Source organism: Macrotis lagotis, chromosome 5 (genome assembly GCF_037893015.1).
Source record: "Macrotis lagotis isolate mMagLag1 chromosome 5, bilby.v1.9.chrom.fasta, whole genome shotgun sequence".
In the NCBI taxonomy this organism is placed as follows: Eukaryota; Metazoa; Chordata; class Mammalia; order Peramelemorphia; family Peramelidae; genus Macrotis; species Macrotis lagotis.
Genome location: NC_133662.1, coordinates 140,668,804 through 140,689,534, shown reverse-complemented (window position 1 = coordinate 140,689,534; position 20,731 = coordinate 140,668,804). Strand labels below are relative to the sequence as shown.

The window sequence follows — 20,731 nt, the reverse complement described above, 5'->3', positions numbered from 1 at the left end:
AAACTATGTCTTGAAAGAAGAATTATGCTTAGTCTCAAAAGGCAGAACTAAAAACAATGTGTAGAAGCTGCAGAGAGAGAGAGACAGATTTAAACTTAATAGAAGTCAAAACATTCCAACAATTAAAACTGTCTAGATTATTTCTGGAGTAGAATAGGCTGCCACACTATCACATTCCTCTTCATTACAAGTTGATGGTTGCTGTCTTTCATTCTCAAAGAGGACCAAAATGATATCACTATGCTGCAGACTATGACTGATCAGACCAATATAAACTTAAAAGGTTCTACTTCAGATGGAGTACAAATAATCCAAACAACATTTGAAGTAGTGATGTCTCTAAATTTGTGCATCTCATGTTTCTCTTGGGCTACTGTAATTCTGTTTGGTTCATAAAGCACAGCACCTTCTCTGTTATGAGCACACCATGCTAGGCAGTCCTTTGCCTGTCTCCCATGTCTCACAGTTGAGTCCAGAGTTCAGAAAGACTTTGAAAGTGGTCTTCTCTCATTTCTTCTGACCTCCATGTGACTTCTTGCTTTATATGAGTTCTCCATAAAATAGTCTTCTAGGCAAAAGTTGAAATACAAACAGCCAGTATGGATCCAATTCCATTTCAGGCATGTTGTTGGTCTACTGTCAAGGTTTTATAATTATATAGTAATGAGGTCAGCATAATGGTTCTACAGATGTTCAGTTTGGAAGGCAATCTAATAATTTTTTTCTCTGACTTTCCTTCAGTTTTGCAAATACTTTACTAGCTCTATCAATGTGTGTCAAAAGGCTCATAAGCAAAACCTGGACAAACACTTCTTGGAGATTATATGGAAGGAATTTTTTAAGACTAGATTGGCCTCAAAAGTATTTGCCAACTCTTGAGTTCCTAAGATGTATAACTTTCACAGTGTTCATCTCCTTTAAAGGGTCATATGCCAACTCTTCCCTAATTCTCCCTAAATGAAAGTTTTCTTTCCCTCTTTAAGTATTCCAAGAGAGCTTTGTCTGGGTTTCTTCTTTGCCCTTTAACTTTCTGTTTTTTCTATAATACCAATCTGTGTACATTTCATAATAGAATATATAAACACATTGAAGGAAAGGGCCATGCCATTTTTGTCTTTGAATCCCCACCATCATTCAGTACAGGGTCTAGAATAGACTTCTATACCTCAGTGTATTTGAGCCACATCAATATGAGCACTCCTGTCACAAATCATCTATGTCTGTTCATCCTCTCAAACTCTTATCCATATCCTACCATAAATATGCTCTTGAAGTCTTGATATTTCCAGGATGCTAATGGAGTGATCCCTCAATTAATTATCCACCTATCTCATTATATAAGCCGGTCTTTTTTTCCCATTATCCATTTTTGTGACAACAATCTTTTTTGCCACTTCCCCTACCCACTAAGGACATCTCTGCTGCTCCTTAACAGACCCTTAATAGATGCTAAATTGACATAAATATGCTTAAATTACCACTGAGAGGTCCCAAAGAGGTAACATAATTTACCCAAGGTCATATATGTTGTGGCAAAGGTGGGATCTGAATCCAGGTCTTTTGACTTTTTTCTACTATATTATGTGGACTCATTTAAGATCCTCAGCTGAATATTTGAGTATTTTCTGAAGAAATTTTTAGAGTGAGGCTTCTTAATCTGGATTCATGGACAACTTTCAGAGGGATCCATGAACTTGAATGGGAAAAAATATATCTTCATTTTCACTGACTTTTGGGTTCCTTTGTATTTTGTTTGATGTATTTAATGACATTATTCTAAGAAATATTTTTAGGACGTAAATTAATCCTAAATCTCTCTCACCCATTGCCACTATTTCTGCCCTTTCAGGTCAAATGGATTAAGTCAAATTTCTTCCCACCCACTCCCAATCCAATATAGCATGCCTGTAAATGCCTAAGACTGGTCACAGTTTGGCCTAGGATTGGCTCAGCAACTTTTCTATTTTGGCCAGAAACCTTGAGGGTCTTCCCCTCCCAGGTTGATTTTTATTTTGACAAGGTAGAAGAGGCCATTCTTTGCCACATTTCTTTCTTACCCAGTCTTCATCACAGAATGGACATTGCCTCAGTAAACCAAGACCTGTTACAGACCTTAGCTTAAAAAGACCAAGGTCACCTATTGCATCTGGGATCATCTCATCATCCTGATGTATATCTGGCCACTGAACTCAGATGACTTTGGAGGAGAAAGTAAGGTTAATGACTTTGCATAGTTCTCCTGTATATCATGACATCACCTCCCAGCATGGTCCTTCTGGAGAACAAAGGATCAACAATAATAATGACTCTATATAAGATACTAGGAATATAATGAGAAATGAAAATGACAGGTTCTGATCTGTGGTAATTTATAGGATAAATGTTAATTGGTTCTTTAATCCATCCTTTTATGACCTTATCTCCCAACAATTCACCATCTCTCTCTCCCTCTTCATAATACTCCCTTCCATAGTCTAACCACATTAGATTACTACTACTGCTACTCTCTCCTGACTCATTGGATTCTCATGTTTCCAAGTCTTATCTTTTATTTTCCCTGGACCAGCAATGTCTTCCCTTCCTTTCTTCTTTAAGGAATTACAGTAATTTATACATCTTTTAAAAATTAGCTAAATTGTCACTCCCTCCTGAAAGTTGTCTGTGATTCTGTGTAAGACCTAACATACACTTTTTTTTGTAAATGCACAAAATCATAGCTCAAAAACTAATGAACCTTAGAGGATAACTAATACAAATTTTACAAGTGAGGTAATAAAGCCTATTGAAGATGAGTGACTTTTCCAAGCCAAATAAATATGAAGCATCAGAGGCAAGATTTAAACTCAGTGTTAAGTGATGCAGTGGTTTCAGCTCCAATCCTGAAGTCAAGAAGAACTCAAACAAATCTCATATCTTAGACGCTCAGTGGCTTTGTGACACTGGGCAAGTCCCTTAACCCTGTTTGCTTCAATTTTCTCAACTGTAAAATGAGCTGCAGAAGGAAATGGCAAACCACTCCAGTATCTTTGCACAGGAAATCCCAGATAGGGTCATGGGAAAAGTTGGAAGCAACTCTTAAAAAACAAATAAATTAGCATACTATAGAAGTCATAAAACTATCAATGTAGCATCACTGATTATGTATGAACATTGACTTGCATATTGAATGAAAATGGAAATTCCTAAACAGTGAAGATATGGCAAGAGAACTTTGTGAAATTGATGATTCCATTTTCAAAAGCCTATCTTAAATCTTATCTTAAGTCATCATGACTCCAGTGACCTCAAGTCCCTAAAGGCATCCAGACTCCAGACATGATTTCCCTGCACCACTGTTCACCTAAAAGATAGAAAAAAACAAAAGAAAGGGCCAAATATACTCAGTACTAAACTCCATCAAATATCTTTCCTGTTGTATTTACTTTCTAGAAAAGTTCAGCCTTTTTAGGCTGATTTAAGTAGATTTAACTCCAAAGTGATGGTGTTCTTTTTAATCATTTTGTTTAAAGTCTTCAGAAATGTCTTTTTAAAAAAAAATTTATACAAGTCACAAAAAAATACTTCTTATTCAATAAAAGAATAATGCTGAACAGTCTGGTGTTTTTTTTTTGGCAAGGCAATGGGGGTGAAGTGATTTGCCCAAGGTCACACACAGCTAGGTAATTACCAACCTCAGATCCTCCTGACTCCGGGGTGGGTGCTCCATCCACTTTGCCACCTAGCTGCCAGCTGAACAGTCTTTATATTTATTCAAAGAGTTGATCTTTTTGAAAGCTTTACATCAATATATTAATGATACATTATACAATATATTATACTTATGTGAGAGTATAATATATTGCTTTTCTGAGGTCAACATGGTAGAATAGAAAACTGTCTTTGGTATAACCAAGATCTAGTTTCAAGTTTCACCTCTCTCCTACTTACTTGCCCACCTCTCCCACCCTACTATCCTAGCAGTGTGACTCAACTTCTTAGTGATCCAGGAAATTTTAAGACTTTCAATTTAAAAGCAGTGGTTGCTCTCCCTGGGTGGAAGGAATTTCCTCACCTAGAGCTCCCCTGTAGTAAAGAAATCCCAGGTTCGGGTTTGTTTTTATTTCATAAAGTTTTTTTTCTTGCAAGGCAATGGGCTCAAGTGGCTTGCCCAAGGCACACAGCTAGGTAAATATTAAATGTCTGAGGCTGGATTTGAACTCCAGGGCCGGTGCGCCACCTAGGTTTGTTTTTAAAGATATTATTAAAATTGTTGGAATCATTAATTAAAATTTGAAAAATATTCATTAAATTTAAAAATTGTTAAGATCCCATATGAAGAGGGGTGATTCTTCTGTGTAATTAACATGATTATACTATATAATGAATATAATATGTAATGAATAAAATAATAGCGACTTGGAGTGAACCCCGTGTTTCCAGTACTAGGGTGGTAGTGAGACAGAAGCACAGCCACTCTTTGTTGCTGGTGCCTCTCCAAGTCTACCTGTCAGTCCGCCTGGCAGGCAGGCAGTGTGCCCGTCTGTCTGTCAGCTTGTCTGCCTGCCCGCCTGCCCGCCGCCCTCCCACAGTGTGCCCTGCAGCCAGGTGGCCAGATCACACGGTCAGCGCCGGGCTGGAGCAGAGTCCTCTCCGGCCGGCCCTGCGGGCCTGGCACGGGCCCCGGACGGGGCGAGGGCGGAGAAAAGGGTGTGGAGGCGGCACCTGGTCCGGGGAGCCCAGAGGCGGGCCCCGGGGGCGGCCCGGCCCGTCCCCCGGCCCGTCCTCACTCACCAGGGAGAGCACTTTGTAGGTGTTGGGGTCCTTGGTTTTGGGCGCCCGCGCCCCTTTTTCGGGCTGCTGCTCGTCCCCCACGTCCAAGGGGGCCAGCATGCTGAGCGCAGCCTGCGGGTCCCCGGCCGCGTCCCGGTAGCCCCGCTCCTTGCCGCCCGGGGCACTGCCCGGGGCACTGCCGCCGCAGCCGTCCCTCTCCATGGTAGGCTCCGGCTCTCCGCCTCTCCGGCTCCGCTGCCCGCAGCCCAGCTTTAATAGAGCCGCCCAGGGCGGCCTGGCCCCGGGGACTCCGCCCCCCTCCTTCAGCCAGCCTCCTCCCAGACCCTTGGCTCTGGTCCCCTGGCCAATAATGTACAATGTGAGGGGGAGAGCGGCCCAACGCCCCGGATTATTTGGCTTCCTGTCTGATTTGGGGCATTCTGGCTTTGGGGTTATTTTGGGTGTTTTACGTGTGTGTCTCTTTAACTTCCCTCAAAGCCTTTTCCCCTCACCCCACCCTGGGCACCATCTGAAGACTTGCAGGAATCGCCCTTCTCGGTACCTTAGTATTGCCTGAATTGCATAGTGTGGTCTGCAGAGGGCATGAGATCATGTGGCCCCAAAATAGTGCGAGAGGAGGAGGAGGAGGAGGATGGATAGATGCTGTTTATAAGGGAACAGAACAAGACTCTCCTGGCTGACTTTACTGAAGGCAAACTGCAACCACCGCCGGGAGCAGGACTGTCCCCCGTTCTTCCTCCCTCCCAAATAGAAAGAGAGACCGGGACGAAGAAAACATTGGGTTTCATCAGGAAAATCATCTGCCTAAAGGACTTAGAACTGAAAGGGACCAGTCTGTTGGGAAATGCAAAATCCCAAGGTTTTGGAGTAGTTCCCGTTTTGTTGTTTTGTTTAGTGGATTCCTATGTTGGGCCTTTCAAATTTAATAAGCTGGAAATGTTAAAGTGACATAATGTCCCTCCCGGTGGATGACGTTTTGCTATTGAACCAAATTGGTTCCTTCGATAGTTTAACAAATTTTAACAAAAGGAAAAAAAAAAAACTCCAAATATGTGTATCGGGGATTCAAGAGTCTGGGAGAAGCTTTTCTTTAGGTTTCTTCAACTGGCCTCTGAAGCTTTCACAGGTAGTTGCCCTTCAATAATAAAAGAGCACGTGTGTGATGCAGACTCAGACTGCCTTATGCCTACTTAAAACACTGTCTGCCAATAGTCCAAGCTAACTCCAGCATTGAAAAGTTGTAACTTCTCAAAACAAAACTAATAGAATTTTACAATGTTTATTTTGCTCTTTACAAAACACATGTGCATATGGAATGATTAAAAATTAATATATTTTAACAACATGAATATTGATGCCTTCAAAGTATTCGAGTTAGGGGAAAGGAAGCAGTATGGATGGTACAACTAAAACAGTTCTAGCCCTGAATTCAACTCTCATTTAGAACGCACCTAGTACAATGCCTGACAAAGCATCATAGAGATCTTAGCTTTTTCATTTCTTTCTTTTTTTTTAACTATTATTGCTGCCTGTGTGACCTTGGGTTAAGGTCACTTAACCAGTTTTCTCATCTGTAAAATATAAGGATTAGATTAAATGAACCTTATATAGTCCCTCAAACTCTTCAATTGTGTTTCTGATTCTGTATGACTACATTATTCTATAAAGGGAACTCTCCTATAAATCAGGGATTGCTCTATTTCCATCTGCATTCTATCCCTAGAGCAGGAATCCACAGATTTTGAACTGAAATGGGAATTTAAAAAAAAGTCAGTCTTCATTTTCACTACCTCCAACTAAAGTTCATGGCAGTTAAGTCGCACAGTGGCTAACCTGCCCAATGTGAAGCCAGTTTTACTGACTTCAAATCTGACCTCAAATACTTACTGAATGTCCTTGGGCAAGTCACTTAATCCTGTTTGTTTCAGTTTTCTCATTTGTAAAATGAAATGGAGAAGAAATGGCACACCACTCCAGTACCTTTGCCAAGGAAACCCTAAATGGGGTCATGAAAAGTTGGACATGATTTGTCATGGCAGGCTAGTGAATTTTGCTTGCTTGTTTACTTTCCTCTCTTCTTTCTCTTTGGCTCTTTTTTTTTTCTTTCCCTTCCCTTCCCACAAACAGTAGCACACCCTTACCTGCTACCAGTTCTCTGCCCAAAGGAAATCAAACTTTGAACTTTTGATTATAGAAGCCTACCAAGATATCCAGGGGTTTGTGGCTAGATTTCTTTGTTAAGAACCAAACAAACCCAAATTATTCTGGCTCTCATTGATTGGACAACAGTAGGTCCCAGACCAACCCCAATTTGGTCTTTGTTTCAGCCCTGATTGACTCAACATGAATGTAAATAGCAATTGTTTCTGTTCTGGTCAGAAACCCTGAGGTTCTTCCCCTCCCAGATTATTTTTCTTAATTAAGCTAAAGAAACCACCTTTTGTTTCATTTCTTTCTTAGCAACTTTTTGACCTGTTAAAGACCTTAGCTTTAAAAAGTCAAGGTTTTCCACTGAATCCAGGGACCATTTCCAGTCATGCTAATCTATATCTGATCCCTGAACTCTGATGATTATGGAGGAGAAAATGAGTCTGGTGACTGTACAGCCTTTCCTCACTTAAATCCAATTCATTTTTCATATCATTGCATCACCTCCCTGATGTTAAACAAGTTTATAATATACTGAATAAGGTGATCTTCAAGATGCCTCATGCCTATAATGAATACTTTTATAAATTAATTTACCAGTTCTATTCATTTTGTTCAATAGAACTCAAGAGGTAACTTTCAATCCCAAAGATTAGCTCAGGGCAAATGCATTGAAACTCCCATGTTGTCCTAAGTGGATGGTATAAAGTGAAGGACTCCTTTCATCCCACATTCACACTCAAAATTATCATTTTATCTTAAGGTTTAAGAATGGGTTTTGTCTTAGGGTTTAAGAACCCCAAAACCTTTGGGCTCAGGTGTTGCTTCCATAACAGAGACTCCTTTATGTAATATTTTAAGATTTGTAAAATGCCCCCCCAAAATCCTTTTGTGAACAAATACAAGAATTAGCATACCCATTTTACGAAGATAAAAAATAAAGTCTTGTTATCCAGGGTTAAATAGATTGGGGGGGGGGGTTGTTTTGGGTTTTTTTTTAGATTTTTGCAAGGCAAATGGGGTTAAGTGACTTGCCCAAGGCCACACAGCTAGGTAATTATTAAGTGTCTGAGACCAGATTTGAACCCAGGTACTCCTGACTCCAGGACCGGTGCTTTATCCACTGCACCACCTAGCCGCCCCTAAATAGATTTTTTAAGGCACCTCACCAACATTTTTCCATTGTATCATATGCATGTAGTACCATCTTCAAGATTTTATTTCAAAGTTGGCTCAAGTTCATGTGGATGTCACCCACAAAATGCCTTTTCATTCTCCCTCATTCCCTATCTAGTGCCTTTTAGCACTAGATCTATTATCCTAAATTTCATGCTGGACCAGTTAGCAGAATTAGAGATAGGTAGAATTTACCAGAAAACAGAATTTCATTTGTAACTCCCTCACATGCCTGGTTTGGCCCATTTGCTTGATAATGTATTTTGCAGTTACATATTGCCAATAGCTAATAATAACTAGCATTATATAGCATCTATTTTATACTTGTTATCCAACAGACTTTTTTTGAAGCAAAAAGAGCAATAGAAACCTCAAAAGGGTTAGTTTCTTCCCTAAGATCACAAAACTTGTTTATGGCAGACTTGCACTAGAAACCAACCCTCTGACATCCTACCTCGTGTTCTATCCTCATTTTCCCCTCTGACCAGAAGTTTGTAAACATCAGAAAGTGTTTCTTCTTTGGTAAGACTGAGGGGTAGTTAACAAGTATGCTTACTTAGGCAAATCCTACTTCTAATACTAGTTGCATGACAATGGGTCCCTTATTTAAGTTCTCTAAACTTCACTTTCTTCATCTGCAAAATATATAATAATATCTATAATAGGTCAAAAAACCTTAAGAGTTCCACTCAACGTTGGCAATTATGATTACATTATTTTGTGTAGTGCTTCTAATAATTAAAATGATGATTTGAATTTTTAGGACCCTCTTCTCCCTTTTATCCTATCAAAAATTTCATTCTAACATCATTGTCATGCAAGATTTGTGTTATCTGAACTCCTAAACACTGAACAAAATCAACTTAACTATGTTGGCATTGTTATGGAAGGAAAAAATAGAGTACTTACAGTTTGGAAAAATAAAATTTGTACCTGAATATTGATTTAAGCATCTGAAACAGAGTATATTTAGCATACTCTGTAATAACCTGGCTATATAGACTATCAGAAATTTCTAGACAAGACTAAAATGAGGGAAGGAAGAGATTCCACAAAGCTATTTAATTATAAAAGCAAATGAAAAAAGAAACTACCACATCCTTTGTTGTAGATTGTTTGTTTGTTTTCTGCTAAGATACTTGAAGATATTCAACTTTGTTCCCTTCTAACTCTCTAGGGCCCAAAAAGTCCTTGGAGCAAAAGAGAAGAGGAAATTCTTCTTCTGTGACTATTATAAAACATTAAGAGCTAAATTCTCCCAACTTCTCCTTAGACCTTTAGAGTCTGCCCTCTACAGGTTTGTGATAATCTAATCACCTATCTATGGAACTTATTAATGGCTAAATAATGATTAGTGATATGTTATACAATATGTCAAATGATCAGAAGGAGAGATCATTCAAAGAATAACTGATAGTAGGTAAGGATAGAATGCCTTTTGGATAAGAGAATTAATTTGAGTTCAGGTTAGGACCCAAATTAATTCCATTTGATAAACTTATTTAAGATGAGTTATATATCATTTCAATCCCTGGATTTCAATTTCTTCAACTTATAATGAGTGAGTTGGACTAGAGAAATTAAAAATAATAATAGTCACTATTTTTATGGGACCATAGTGTTAATGCTAATTGCTTTACAACATCCCTGTGAGATAGATGCCATTAGTATTCTCATTTTTCAGTTGAAGAAACTAAGGGAAATAAAAGTCAAATGACTTATCCAGAATCATACAGTTAGTAACTCTATGTAATCAAATTTGAACTCAGGTTTTCCTGACTCCAGGTTCAGCACTCTTACCACCCAGCTGCCTTTTAGCACTAGATCTTTTATCCTAAATTTCACTGGTAGGGCCAGTTGGCAGAATTAGAAATAGGGAGAATTTACGAGAAAACAGAATTTCATTTGTAACTCCTTCACATGCTTAGTTCAGCCCATTTGCTTGATAATGTATTTCACGGTTACAAATTGCTAATAGCTGATAATAACTAGCATTATATAGTATCTATTTTGTACTGGTCACTGTGAAAAGCACTTTATAAATATTATCTTATCTCATTTGATTTTTATCCTCATAACAAAGCTGGTATTATTATCCCCATTTTACAAAGGAGAAAACTGAGGCAGGCAGATTAGATGATTTGCCAAAGGTCTCACAATTAATGTCTGACATTGGTTTCAATTCATGTCTCCGTGACTTCAAGATGAGTGAACCATCTATTACACTACCTAATTGCTTAATATCTAAGACTGGAAGAGATCTCAAGAGTTCAACTAATTCAAATCCCTTGATTTTACAATTGAGGAAGTTAGATTGAAAGTGGTAAAAGGGCTTATTCAATACTTTGTTGGAGGTAAATGTCAGAGGCAATATTTAATCCTATATCCCCTAACTTCAGATTTTCCTCCCTTTCTACTATAAAAGACGAAAAATTTCATATGAGTCAATTTAGTCGTGGGGAAGTTCTGTCCTAGTGAAATTCCCTGGGAACCTTCCTTCCTCCCTGCCCAAAGCCGTACAACTTCCCAGGCAATATAGAATTTCCATTTCTCAAACAGCATCTTTGCCCTGCTTTCATTTCCCCCCTAAAGGCATAGGGACCTGAGGAACCATTTTTTCTTTTATAGGCAATATCTCATTCTTCGCTTCCTACCAGCTTTGTTCCCCAAGCGGGACCTGACCTATCAGTTCAGACCTCATCATGGTCTTCTCTCAGACAATTGTCCTCATAAAAGTTGAATCTGAGGCTTCCTTCTCAGGCTTCAGTGGTCCCATCAACTCTACTGTAGTGGTCATATATATGATCAGGCTAAAACTACCGGAAAGTCATCCATACCAGTTTTTCAAAACCCCATGTCTACCCCATGGTTCTGTGCTATACCTATCCCCCCAAAATATTTGCTTCTCAGGTGCTACTTTGCTTTCATCTAAAAATAATTCATCTAGTTCATAGTTTAATCCAATGGAATTCAATAAATATTTATAAAACACCAACCATATTATAGGATTTGTAACCCAACTAGGAGTTTTTAGGTCAAGGTAAGGTTTCACAGACAAATATAGGGGTATCGTACCAGGAAATAAATTAATTATTTCCAGGTATGAATCAGGGGACTTGATAATCCACAATCATTAATTAAGCAACTACTAGGGAGTCATGTACTATACTAGAAAATCAAGGTGCAAAGACAAATGTGAAGCAGTTCCTGCCCTCCAAAAGCTTATATTTTGTCAGAAGTAGGAGATTGGGAAGAAAGAGCAAGCACGTACATATATAAAAATATATGAAATAGATGGAAAATATAAGGTGATTTAACAAAGGTAGTATAGTTGAGTATAAGTTAAAGGTCAGAAAAGTCTCATAAAGAAGTGTAGGAGGGGCAGCTAGGTGATGCAGTGGATAGAGCACCGGTCTTGGACTCAGGAGTGCCTGGGTTCAAGTCTGGTCTCAGACACTTAATAATTAGCTAGCTGTGTGGCCTTGGGCAAGCCACTTAACCCTGTTTGCCTTGCAAAAAAAAAAACTAAAAAAAAAAAGAAGTGTAGGAGGGGCGGCTAGGTGATATAGTGGATAAAGCACCGGCCCTGGAGTCAGGAGTGCCTGGGTTCAAGTCTGGTCTCAGACACTTAATAATTACCTAGCTGTGTGGCCTTGGGCAAGCCACTAAACCCCGTTTGCCTTGCAAAAACCAAAAAAAAAAGTGTAGGAAACCTGAGTCAGGAACCCCTCAGCAAGGTTGGGGAGTCAGCCCGAGGGTGTCCATTGCTTCCCCAGTTACAAGCTGATCAGAGTCCTGACCTGAGTGAGAAATTAAATTAAGGACAGAGTGAATGAAGGAGAATGCTTTATTATGATTCTTTGGAGAATCGGGTGTGTGGTACCCGGAGGAACTCACACACACTCAAGACAGAAGCTAAACAAGCTTTCTACTGTTAGTTCAGCCAACTCCTCTCACTAGAGTGAGGATCGGTCCAGACTCTTCTGGGTTGTACTCTCACTCTGTACCCTTTTTGCTAGGTTCCCCCTCCCTGGTCATACATCACATGTTATGTTAAGGGCTCTCTGTCGTCACACAGGGTGTGTTAGTTAATAGAAAGGAAGTTAATTAAGCATGAGCAGAAATAGGAGCAGTGTGACCAGGGCATGACCTATTGAGTTTATGCTGTTCTACATGTCCCAATCAATAGCTAGGGAATCCAACACAGGATACAGAATGTCTCTGTCTGCTTACTAAAGCATTCTTCAAGAGAAGTTCCCATTTTGGAGATATTTGCAGACTTGCTTAACACAGCAGTATGACAATATGTGTGAAATCTGCTAAGCGCAGTAATTTTTCCACAGAAAGTTACACTAGAGTTGAGCTTTGAAGGAAACTAGGAATTCTAGGTTAAGGAAACTCTCCTGGAAACTTTTTCTAGGGAAACTAGGGAAAGGAGGGAATGTATCCTAGTCAGCTTGGACAGCCTATGCCAAGGCTTGGAAAAAGAATGTCATGAATGAGAAAATGTAAGAAGGCTAATTTGACTGGAATTTAGACTAAGTCAACAGAAGTAATGCCCAGGAAAACTGGAAAGATAATTTGCAGTGAAGTTATGGAGGACTACAAATGTCAAACAAGACATTTCCAAAGAACTCATGATAAAATATGCTATCTGCCTCTAGAGAAAGAACTGATTTTATCTAAATACAGACCGAAGCTTACTATTTTTCTTTTCCTTCCTTCCTTCCTTCCTTCCTTCCTTCCTTCCTTCTTTCCTTTCTTCCTTTCTTTTGCTCAAGTCTTCTTAATATTTACATGATTACAAATATCGGTTTGCTTACTGTCTCCCAGAGTGGGGAGAGGAAGAGTGGAGAAGGAGGGATAGAATTTGGAAATCAAAACTTTAAAATATTGAAAAATTTGTTTTATTATGCAATTAGGGGGAAAAATAAAATAATGTTTTAAAAGAGTTTGTATTTGATACGAGAATTAATAGGCAGTTGCTGAAGTAGAAACGTGAAACATGTAAACTACGTCAACATCACAGATACTGGTTTTACATTAGACATTTTTATAGGCAAGTTTTTTTTTAACCAAGTATATAGTACAATTTTAACATGAATCATAAAATCCCAGAAATATATGATAATTTCCTACTCATTAAAACAACAAATACCACAGCTATTAGTGGTCAGAATCTTTGCATTTTAGCCAAACTAATAATCTCTGGGTACTCTTTTATGGTTTTCCTTTTTTTAAAGCTTCATAAATGATCACCTACTTGAATAATATGACAATGATTAGTTGTACTTATCAATGGGTACATATACAAGTTTTTCAGAAGCAATAATAGAATAAAAAGCCTGAATTGCATATATTTGAAGAACAGTGAGGGTCATTTCTAGCTGGAGTATAGGGTTCCTTTTGGAAAGCAATAATAATAATATGTTTGGAAAGCTGCATTAAGGCTAGATTGTTGAGAGCCTTCAATTCTGAGAAACCTTGACTGTATTCTTTAGTAAGATTATTTTTCAAAAGATGTGAGCTAAAAGGGAATTTATGTATAGCCATAAGTTAATAAAAAAAAGATAAATCTATTGGAATTTTACAGAAGGATTCAAAAAGAAGAAGTCTTCAGCTTTGACATCAGGGGACTATAAATGTTAGGACTAGAGTGTCTAAAGTGATATCCCCCTTTTGCATTGATTTATGTATATGATTAGGGTCTTTCACCTCAAGGTCTAAGCTTCTTAGTCTTGGGAAATTTATTTCTACTTCTAATATACATCTCTGACCCCTCACTTCTTAGCTTAATTATATCTTTCTTAAAGAGTTTAAAGCAGAGTTTTCATTCCTTTTCTTTGAGAAGCAGAATATTAGAAGAGAAAGAACCCAGAAGGCCTGGCTTCAAATCTCAGATCTGTTGTCCACTATCTGGGTGACTGAGCCTCAGTTTCTTTGTCTATAAAATGAAATATTTGGACTAAATTATTTCTGAGATCTCTTCTGTCTCTAAGACCCTATAATCATTTTTGGCACCATTTAACAAAGAAAATAACAACAACCACCTTTTATATATTACATTACAATTATAAAAAATACATATATTTTTTTGTTTCATTTAATCTTCCACATCTCTGCTAATTAGGGAATGAAAATATTATCTCTGATCAACATGATACAAATGGCATTCTACAAGTTGAAATCCAATTTTTAAAAAATTATTTATTTTACTTGTTTTTTCAGTGATGTAGATAAATCTATAAATACCACTGTTATAGTGTATTAAAAGTTTCAAGACAAGGAAAGATCAAATCAATTTCTTATACTAGAAAAAGAAGAAATGAACTCCCTAGAAGTGATTAGTGAAAGAATTAGAGGAAAAACGGGTCCATGAATGAAGAAACATAATGACATAGCATTTGTGGCTGTTTTAGAACAAGGAACAGAAAAGGGAACTACTTAATGATCTAAAGACAGTCTGACACAAACACTGAGAAAATAAACTAGGCCTGGTGAATTCAAAGTAAAAGTCCAAGAAAAGGACTAGGATGGTTATAAGCTGAAAAGATATTTTTTAAGTTTCAGAGAAAGTTAGCACTTTATCACATTAGCTGTATATTCAGTTGAATTTGTCCTTTTAATATAATCTTATTTAATAAACTTGTGAAATTAATCACTTTTTTAAAAAGTGAGTAGACTAATAAAGGAGAAGCCCAAGCTCCATTCTATTAAGTAGAGAAAGCTCTTTTAATTTCACTGAAACAATGTATTAGTGATTGGCTTGCAAGATAAACAAAAAATAAAATAGCTGAGAAATTGAACACAAATAGGCTTCATTCTTTGAAACATCTGACAACTCTCTAGTAGCCGTGATTTCATTCTTCTTCCTTGCTCATGTATATTATTTGAATATCATGAGGGTCTATTTTAATGGGTGTAGGGAAGAAGACCTTGACTTTCTGAACCTGCTTATCTTTTAATCTAAAATGAAAAGACTCCTATCACACTCACTTATCTACTCCAACAGTAGCCAAACCTACCACCTATATTTCTTCTTCTTGAAGACCTTCAAGCATAGGCTACTTGATCACTATAATATCTTTTAATGATAATTCCTTCACATATAGGTTATACTATGGCACAGTGGGTAGAGTGCTGGTCCTGAAATCATGAGGACTTGAGTTCAAATCCATTCTCAGACGCTCAGTAGTTCTGTGACTTTGGGCAAGTCGGTTAACTTTGATTGCTTCACATCCAGGGCTAACTCAGGAGTGGTTAATGTCTGACTCAAGACAGCATTCACTGAGCATGCTCCTGCCCCAAAGGGTGTGACCAAGGTCCAAAAGTCCAAAGTGGCTTAGAAAATGAGGTTTGCAAAAAGCCAGCACAGAATGGAGAACACCCCCCCACACACACACTACAGAAAAGTTACTAGTACAAAAAGATTACATTTCTTTGTGCTCAGAGTTCCTCTGCTTCAATTATATTACACATTTTATTATCATATTTGTTAGATTAAAAATAATATACATCATATGATTATTATTCTGTTGATTGTGAATATTTTTATAGAGATGAAAGTTATCTATTCTTAATCTATATTGCACATTGAGTACCCCAACTCTTTCATTTAAATAAATCCTTGACATAAATCCAACAATTAGCTTTTAGTAATATTTCCCAGAGCTATGGAGATAGGATGTAGGAGATACGGAGTGTAATAAAAGAAGGCTGACCCCTCCTCTTATTAAAGACCAGGTCTTCCAGGTCTAAATATGGTCACTGGTTACATAGCTCTAGAGAAGAGGGTCACTTTGAGTACAATGTCCCAGATTCTAGGGTCCAATAAGTCATTCTAATAATTAGAAGTGCAAACTGATCTAACCCACTAAATCTAGCCAGCCTCAGACAATGTTTCCTGTTCCAGCCAGTCAACCAATGGATAAATTTGACACTTTCCCTGATGCCTTCCCATATAACCTCTTTACACTTTCCTGTCTTTATACTGCTTTCAAAGCAATAATCAAAACAGTGCTGCTGCTTCAGAAAATAGGAGAGGCAATCACCAGTCATGGTTCCATTCCTTATCCCCAGGACTTCCAAAATCTCCTTCCACGGTTATCACATTCCTATATAAGTTGCTTCCCTGCATTAAAAGGAATGCCTAAAGGAGGGGACTGGTTTACTTCTGTATGTTTCTCCAGCACTTAGGACAGTACCTGGCAAAAAAAAAACATGCTTAATAAAAGCTTTTCCATTCAAGTTTATTATTGAAAAACAACATCATAAGTACGTAGTAAGATAGGGGTGCTCCCGCACCAGTTGGTCAATGAAGATTGGTTTTATGTCAGAGTATGACAAAACCAAATTGATTCACAGACACAGCTCCACCAACAAAGACTCCACTCTCAAACAACCCATCCACTCCAACAACTGACATTGTCCATTTTGTCCTTATTAATCTGATAAGGATCAAGTGGAATTTTAGAGATTCTTTTAAGTTTGCATTTCTCTTATTGGTAGTAATTGAGGCATTTTTAACATGGTTATTTATAGTTTGTGTTTCTTCTTTTGAAAATTCCCTCACCATATCCTTTAACCATATCTTCATTATGGTTACAATGAACTCAGGCTTTCTTTTTCAATTAGAGAAAGTTATAGTCAGATTTTAAGATAAATGAACGACTAGAAGGAATGGAGAAGAGATATTATAGGCATGGAAGAACACTGTCAAATAAAGATTCTCAACCTATAATCAAGCCTAATTCCCCTCAGTCTGAGCCATGCTAAGGAGTTTTCTGTCAGAAACAAACGATAGCTTATTCTTCACACACCATGCCAGCATGTCAGGTGAAAAAACTTTGGAGATGATAAATGTCAAGGACTTTACTTGAAGGGTAAAAGAAGTCCCCAAAGTATGGTTTGCTATTTTGGAAAAAGGAAAGATTTCTACTTGTGCTTTTAAACAGGTGAGGCTTGAGAAAATGTGATACAAATCCCAGTTCTTAAAGATCTTTGTAGAATTTTTAAAATTTGATTATCTTTTTTTTTTGACCAGACCATTGATTCATCGATGTACTATCCTAAGTGCTGGAGAAACATATACAGAAGTAAACTAGTCCCTGCCTTTAAGCATCCCTCTTAATTTAAGGAGGTAATATATATATGTTATATGTGTGTGTGTGTGTGTGTGTGTGTGTGTGTGTGTGTGTGTGTGTGTGTATGAATATGATCACCACAGAAGGAGCCTTTGGAAGTCATGGGGATAGTGAATGGAACCATAATTGGTGATTGTCATGCCTATTTTCAGAAGTAGCAGCACGTTGTTTTGATTACTGCTTCAAAATCAGTGTAAAAATCCCAGTTCTTAAAGATTTTTGTAGGATTTTTAAAATTTGGTTATCTTTTTGACCAGACCATTGATTTCATCAAGAGACTCCCAGTGAGGATTTTTTTTCCCCCATCAAGCAAATAATGACCTGGGAGAAACTGAGAGGTTATAAGATTCACCTAAGGGTCACAGTTAATATATATGTGTGGGAGCCAAATTCATTCACAGAATTGGAGCAATTCAGAACTCCACCAACATAGATATATGTCACTGTTCTCACACAACACATCCACCCCAACAATTGACATTTTCATTTTTGTCCTCTTTAATCTGGTAGGGATCAAGTAGAACTTCAGGGTTTCTCTTATTGTAATTATCAAGGCATTCTTTTATATGGTTATTTATAACTTGTATTTCTTCTTTTGAAAACTCCCTAACTATATCCTTTAACCATATATTCATTAGGTAGTAGCTTTTATTCTTGTATATGTATATCAGTTCCCTATATATGTTGCATATCAGACCTTTATCAAAAATATTTTCTGCAATGATTTTTACCAATTTACTATTTATCTTTTAACTGAATTGATTTTTTGCTTATACAAACACTTTTAAACTTTACTTAGAGGAAATTGCCCATTTTATTATCTATGATTACTTCCATCCTTCTTTTAAAATTCTTCCCCAGCCATAATTGTAGAAAATATTTACTTCATTTCTCCAATTTTCAATGCTTTATCCCTTCATATTTGTGTGTATATATATATATATATATATACATATATATATATATATATGTATCCATTTAGAACTAATTGTAACATATAGTATAATACTGATCTAAATCTAATTTTTTCTGGATTACTTTATAATTTTTCTGAACAGTTTTTGTCAAATAGCAAAATCTGTCAAAGTGCAAAATTTTGTCAAATCCTTACCCCAATAGTTTGTGCCCTAGAGTTTATTGAATACCATGTGTTAGGATATTTGATTGATTATTGGTTTCATTTACCTAACCTTTTCTATTGGTCAACTTCCCTATTTTTTAACTAACACTAAATACTTTTGATGAATACTTTTCATAGATTTTGACACTGAGCAATACTGTGTCTCTTTCATTTTTTACTTTTTTTTTCCCATTATTTCTTTCCTATCTTTTTGAGTTCATTTTGGAAAATCCATTTTGAGGAAAAGGCCAGCCATGCTCAATCCCTCACTCTCCTGCAGGTTCTGTTTCTGGTCCTCTGGACTTCATCATGCCCTAGTTATAGTGCCATCTTGAAAGATGTCTCTCTACTCTTATTCATTTATCCTACTATTGATTAATTCCATAGAAACTACGTTATGAAGAAGCTCCTGGACTGCCATGCTCAGTCATCTCACAACTTCATTTCTGACCTTCCAGACTTTTCCACCTGTTTAAATACTTTCTCCCACCCTCCTTTTTGTCAGTTTCTTTTTAATGTATATTCCTACTTTAGAATATTAACCTCTTAAGGGCAAAGACCATTTTGCTTGTATTTTATATTCTCAAAACTTTTAGCTATTTCTGGCATGTAGTAAGCACTTAATAAATGCTTTTTGACTTGGTTTAACTTACTCCTCACCTAAGAAGAAGGCAGCCACAAAAGAACCACCAAGGGACATTCTGACACTTAGCTGATAAATCATAATGGGCATTTCAGGCAAGAGAGTTTCATTCAACAGTTATTTAGAGGTGATCTCAATGTCTATCATTGTCCTTCATTTTTGAAGAAGATCATGACATCAGAGATGATGCCATGAAAAGCACATGAATTGGATTTGAGTGAGGGGGTGCTGTGCTAAGTCACCAGACTCACTTTTTCCTCCTGAGCCATCTGGGTCCAGTGGCCAGATATGAATCAGGATTACTGGAGATGGCCCTGTTTGAGAGGCAATGAGGGTTAAATGATTTGCCTAAGGTCACACAGCTAGTAAGTGGCAAGTGTCTAAGGCCAGATTCTAACTCCTGTCCTCCTGAATCCAAGGTCAGCACTCTATTCACTGAGCCACCTAGTTGCCCTTATCATTACTAAATATCCTTATCTTGAAATAGCTAAATAAATGTCTTTTTTTGCTAACTGTTGAATGATCTCTGATATCTATCTATTCTAATATATCTTTAACTTCTAATACTAATTTAATTGAGTCAGATCTAGTCCAGAACATCTTGCTATAGTAGTTTCAATTGATATAGTATCACAAATGTAAATTAATTTAATAATTTTTATTTTATTGTTATGGCCCAACAATGTACAATAAATTTGCATATTTTTTAAAATTCTTAACAAGTTTTATAGTTTTATTCATGCAAGTTCTGACTATGTCTTAGTGGATTGACTCCCAGATATTTTATACATTTTTAATTATTTTAAATAAAATTTGGTTTCATATCTCCCATTGCTTTTTTGTTAGTAAAATTCAGAATAGTTGACAATTTTGTGAGTTTATTTCCTATCCTTCTACTTCAAAAGAAGTGAGTAATTGTTTAAATAAATACCTAGCAGAATCTCCAGCATTTTCGAAGTAAACATTACATTAGCATCTAATAGTAACAATTGTGTTTTTTTAATTTATTTTTATTTTTTCCTAATTTCATATAAAGATGGTTTTCAATATATATTTTGTAACTTTTTTCTACCTCCCTGCTTTTCTTCTCTCCTCCCCATGACAGGAATAATCTGATATAGGAAAAATAATTTTGTTTGCTCTCTGTCAATGTTTATTTCTCCAATTTCTTTTTCTTGCATTTTTGATATAGCTAGTATTCATAGAATTATATTATATAATTATCATGGCAAATTAGCATTTTTGAGCAATGTTCCCTCCAAGCTACTTCTGTCTCTTGGAACAAAGCAGAATAAATCTAACCCCTTTTTTTAAATGACCATGCTTCAAATACTTTAAAACAATCATTATATCCCTCCAATATGATATACTGGAAGGAATAATAGATTTAGAGTTAGATGACATGGGTTAAAAACCTAGTTCTATTACATATCTATGTAACTTTAAGCACAATCTCTAATTTCCCTTATTAGGTCCACTTCATTTCCAAAGATTTTCATTACAAAATATTAAGGAATTAAACAGTTCCAAATCCATTCTTGAATTTCATCTTCTTCATCAACTTTTCGATTTTCAATTTGTTGTACAGAAATTCAATTCCCATCCTTGACATTATGTTAACTATCTGTTCCTAGATAGCATCTTAGCTACTTAACCATTTGTTCTCTCCCCAAATATCCTTTATCCTTCTCTTTTGCATCCCTTACCTTTGATGAAAAACAGTGATAAAAA

At 36.9% G+C, this 20,731-nt stretch overlaps 1 protein-coding gene across 1 annotated transcript in view; it reads right to left on the bottom strand.

Moving 5' to 3' along the window:
* ENPP1 (ectonucleotide pyrophosphatase/phosphodiesterase 1) overlaps positions 1-4,977 on the bottom strand; it is a 99,406-nt gene extending 94,429 nt beyond the window's left edge. The window contains exon 1 of the mRNA XM_074187602.1: positions 4,771-4,977. Within this exon, the coding sequence (XP_074043703.1) occupies positions 4,771-4,971 (201 nt within the window). The 5' untranslated portion in view covers positions 4,972-4,977. The remainder of the gene's footprint in view (positions 1-4,770) is intronic.
* Positions 4,978-20,731: the final 15,754 nt, after the last annotated feature.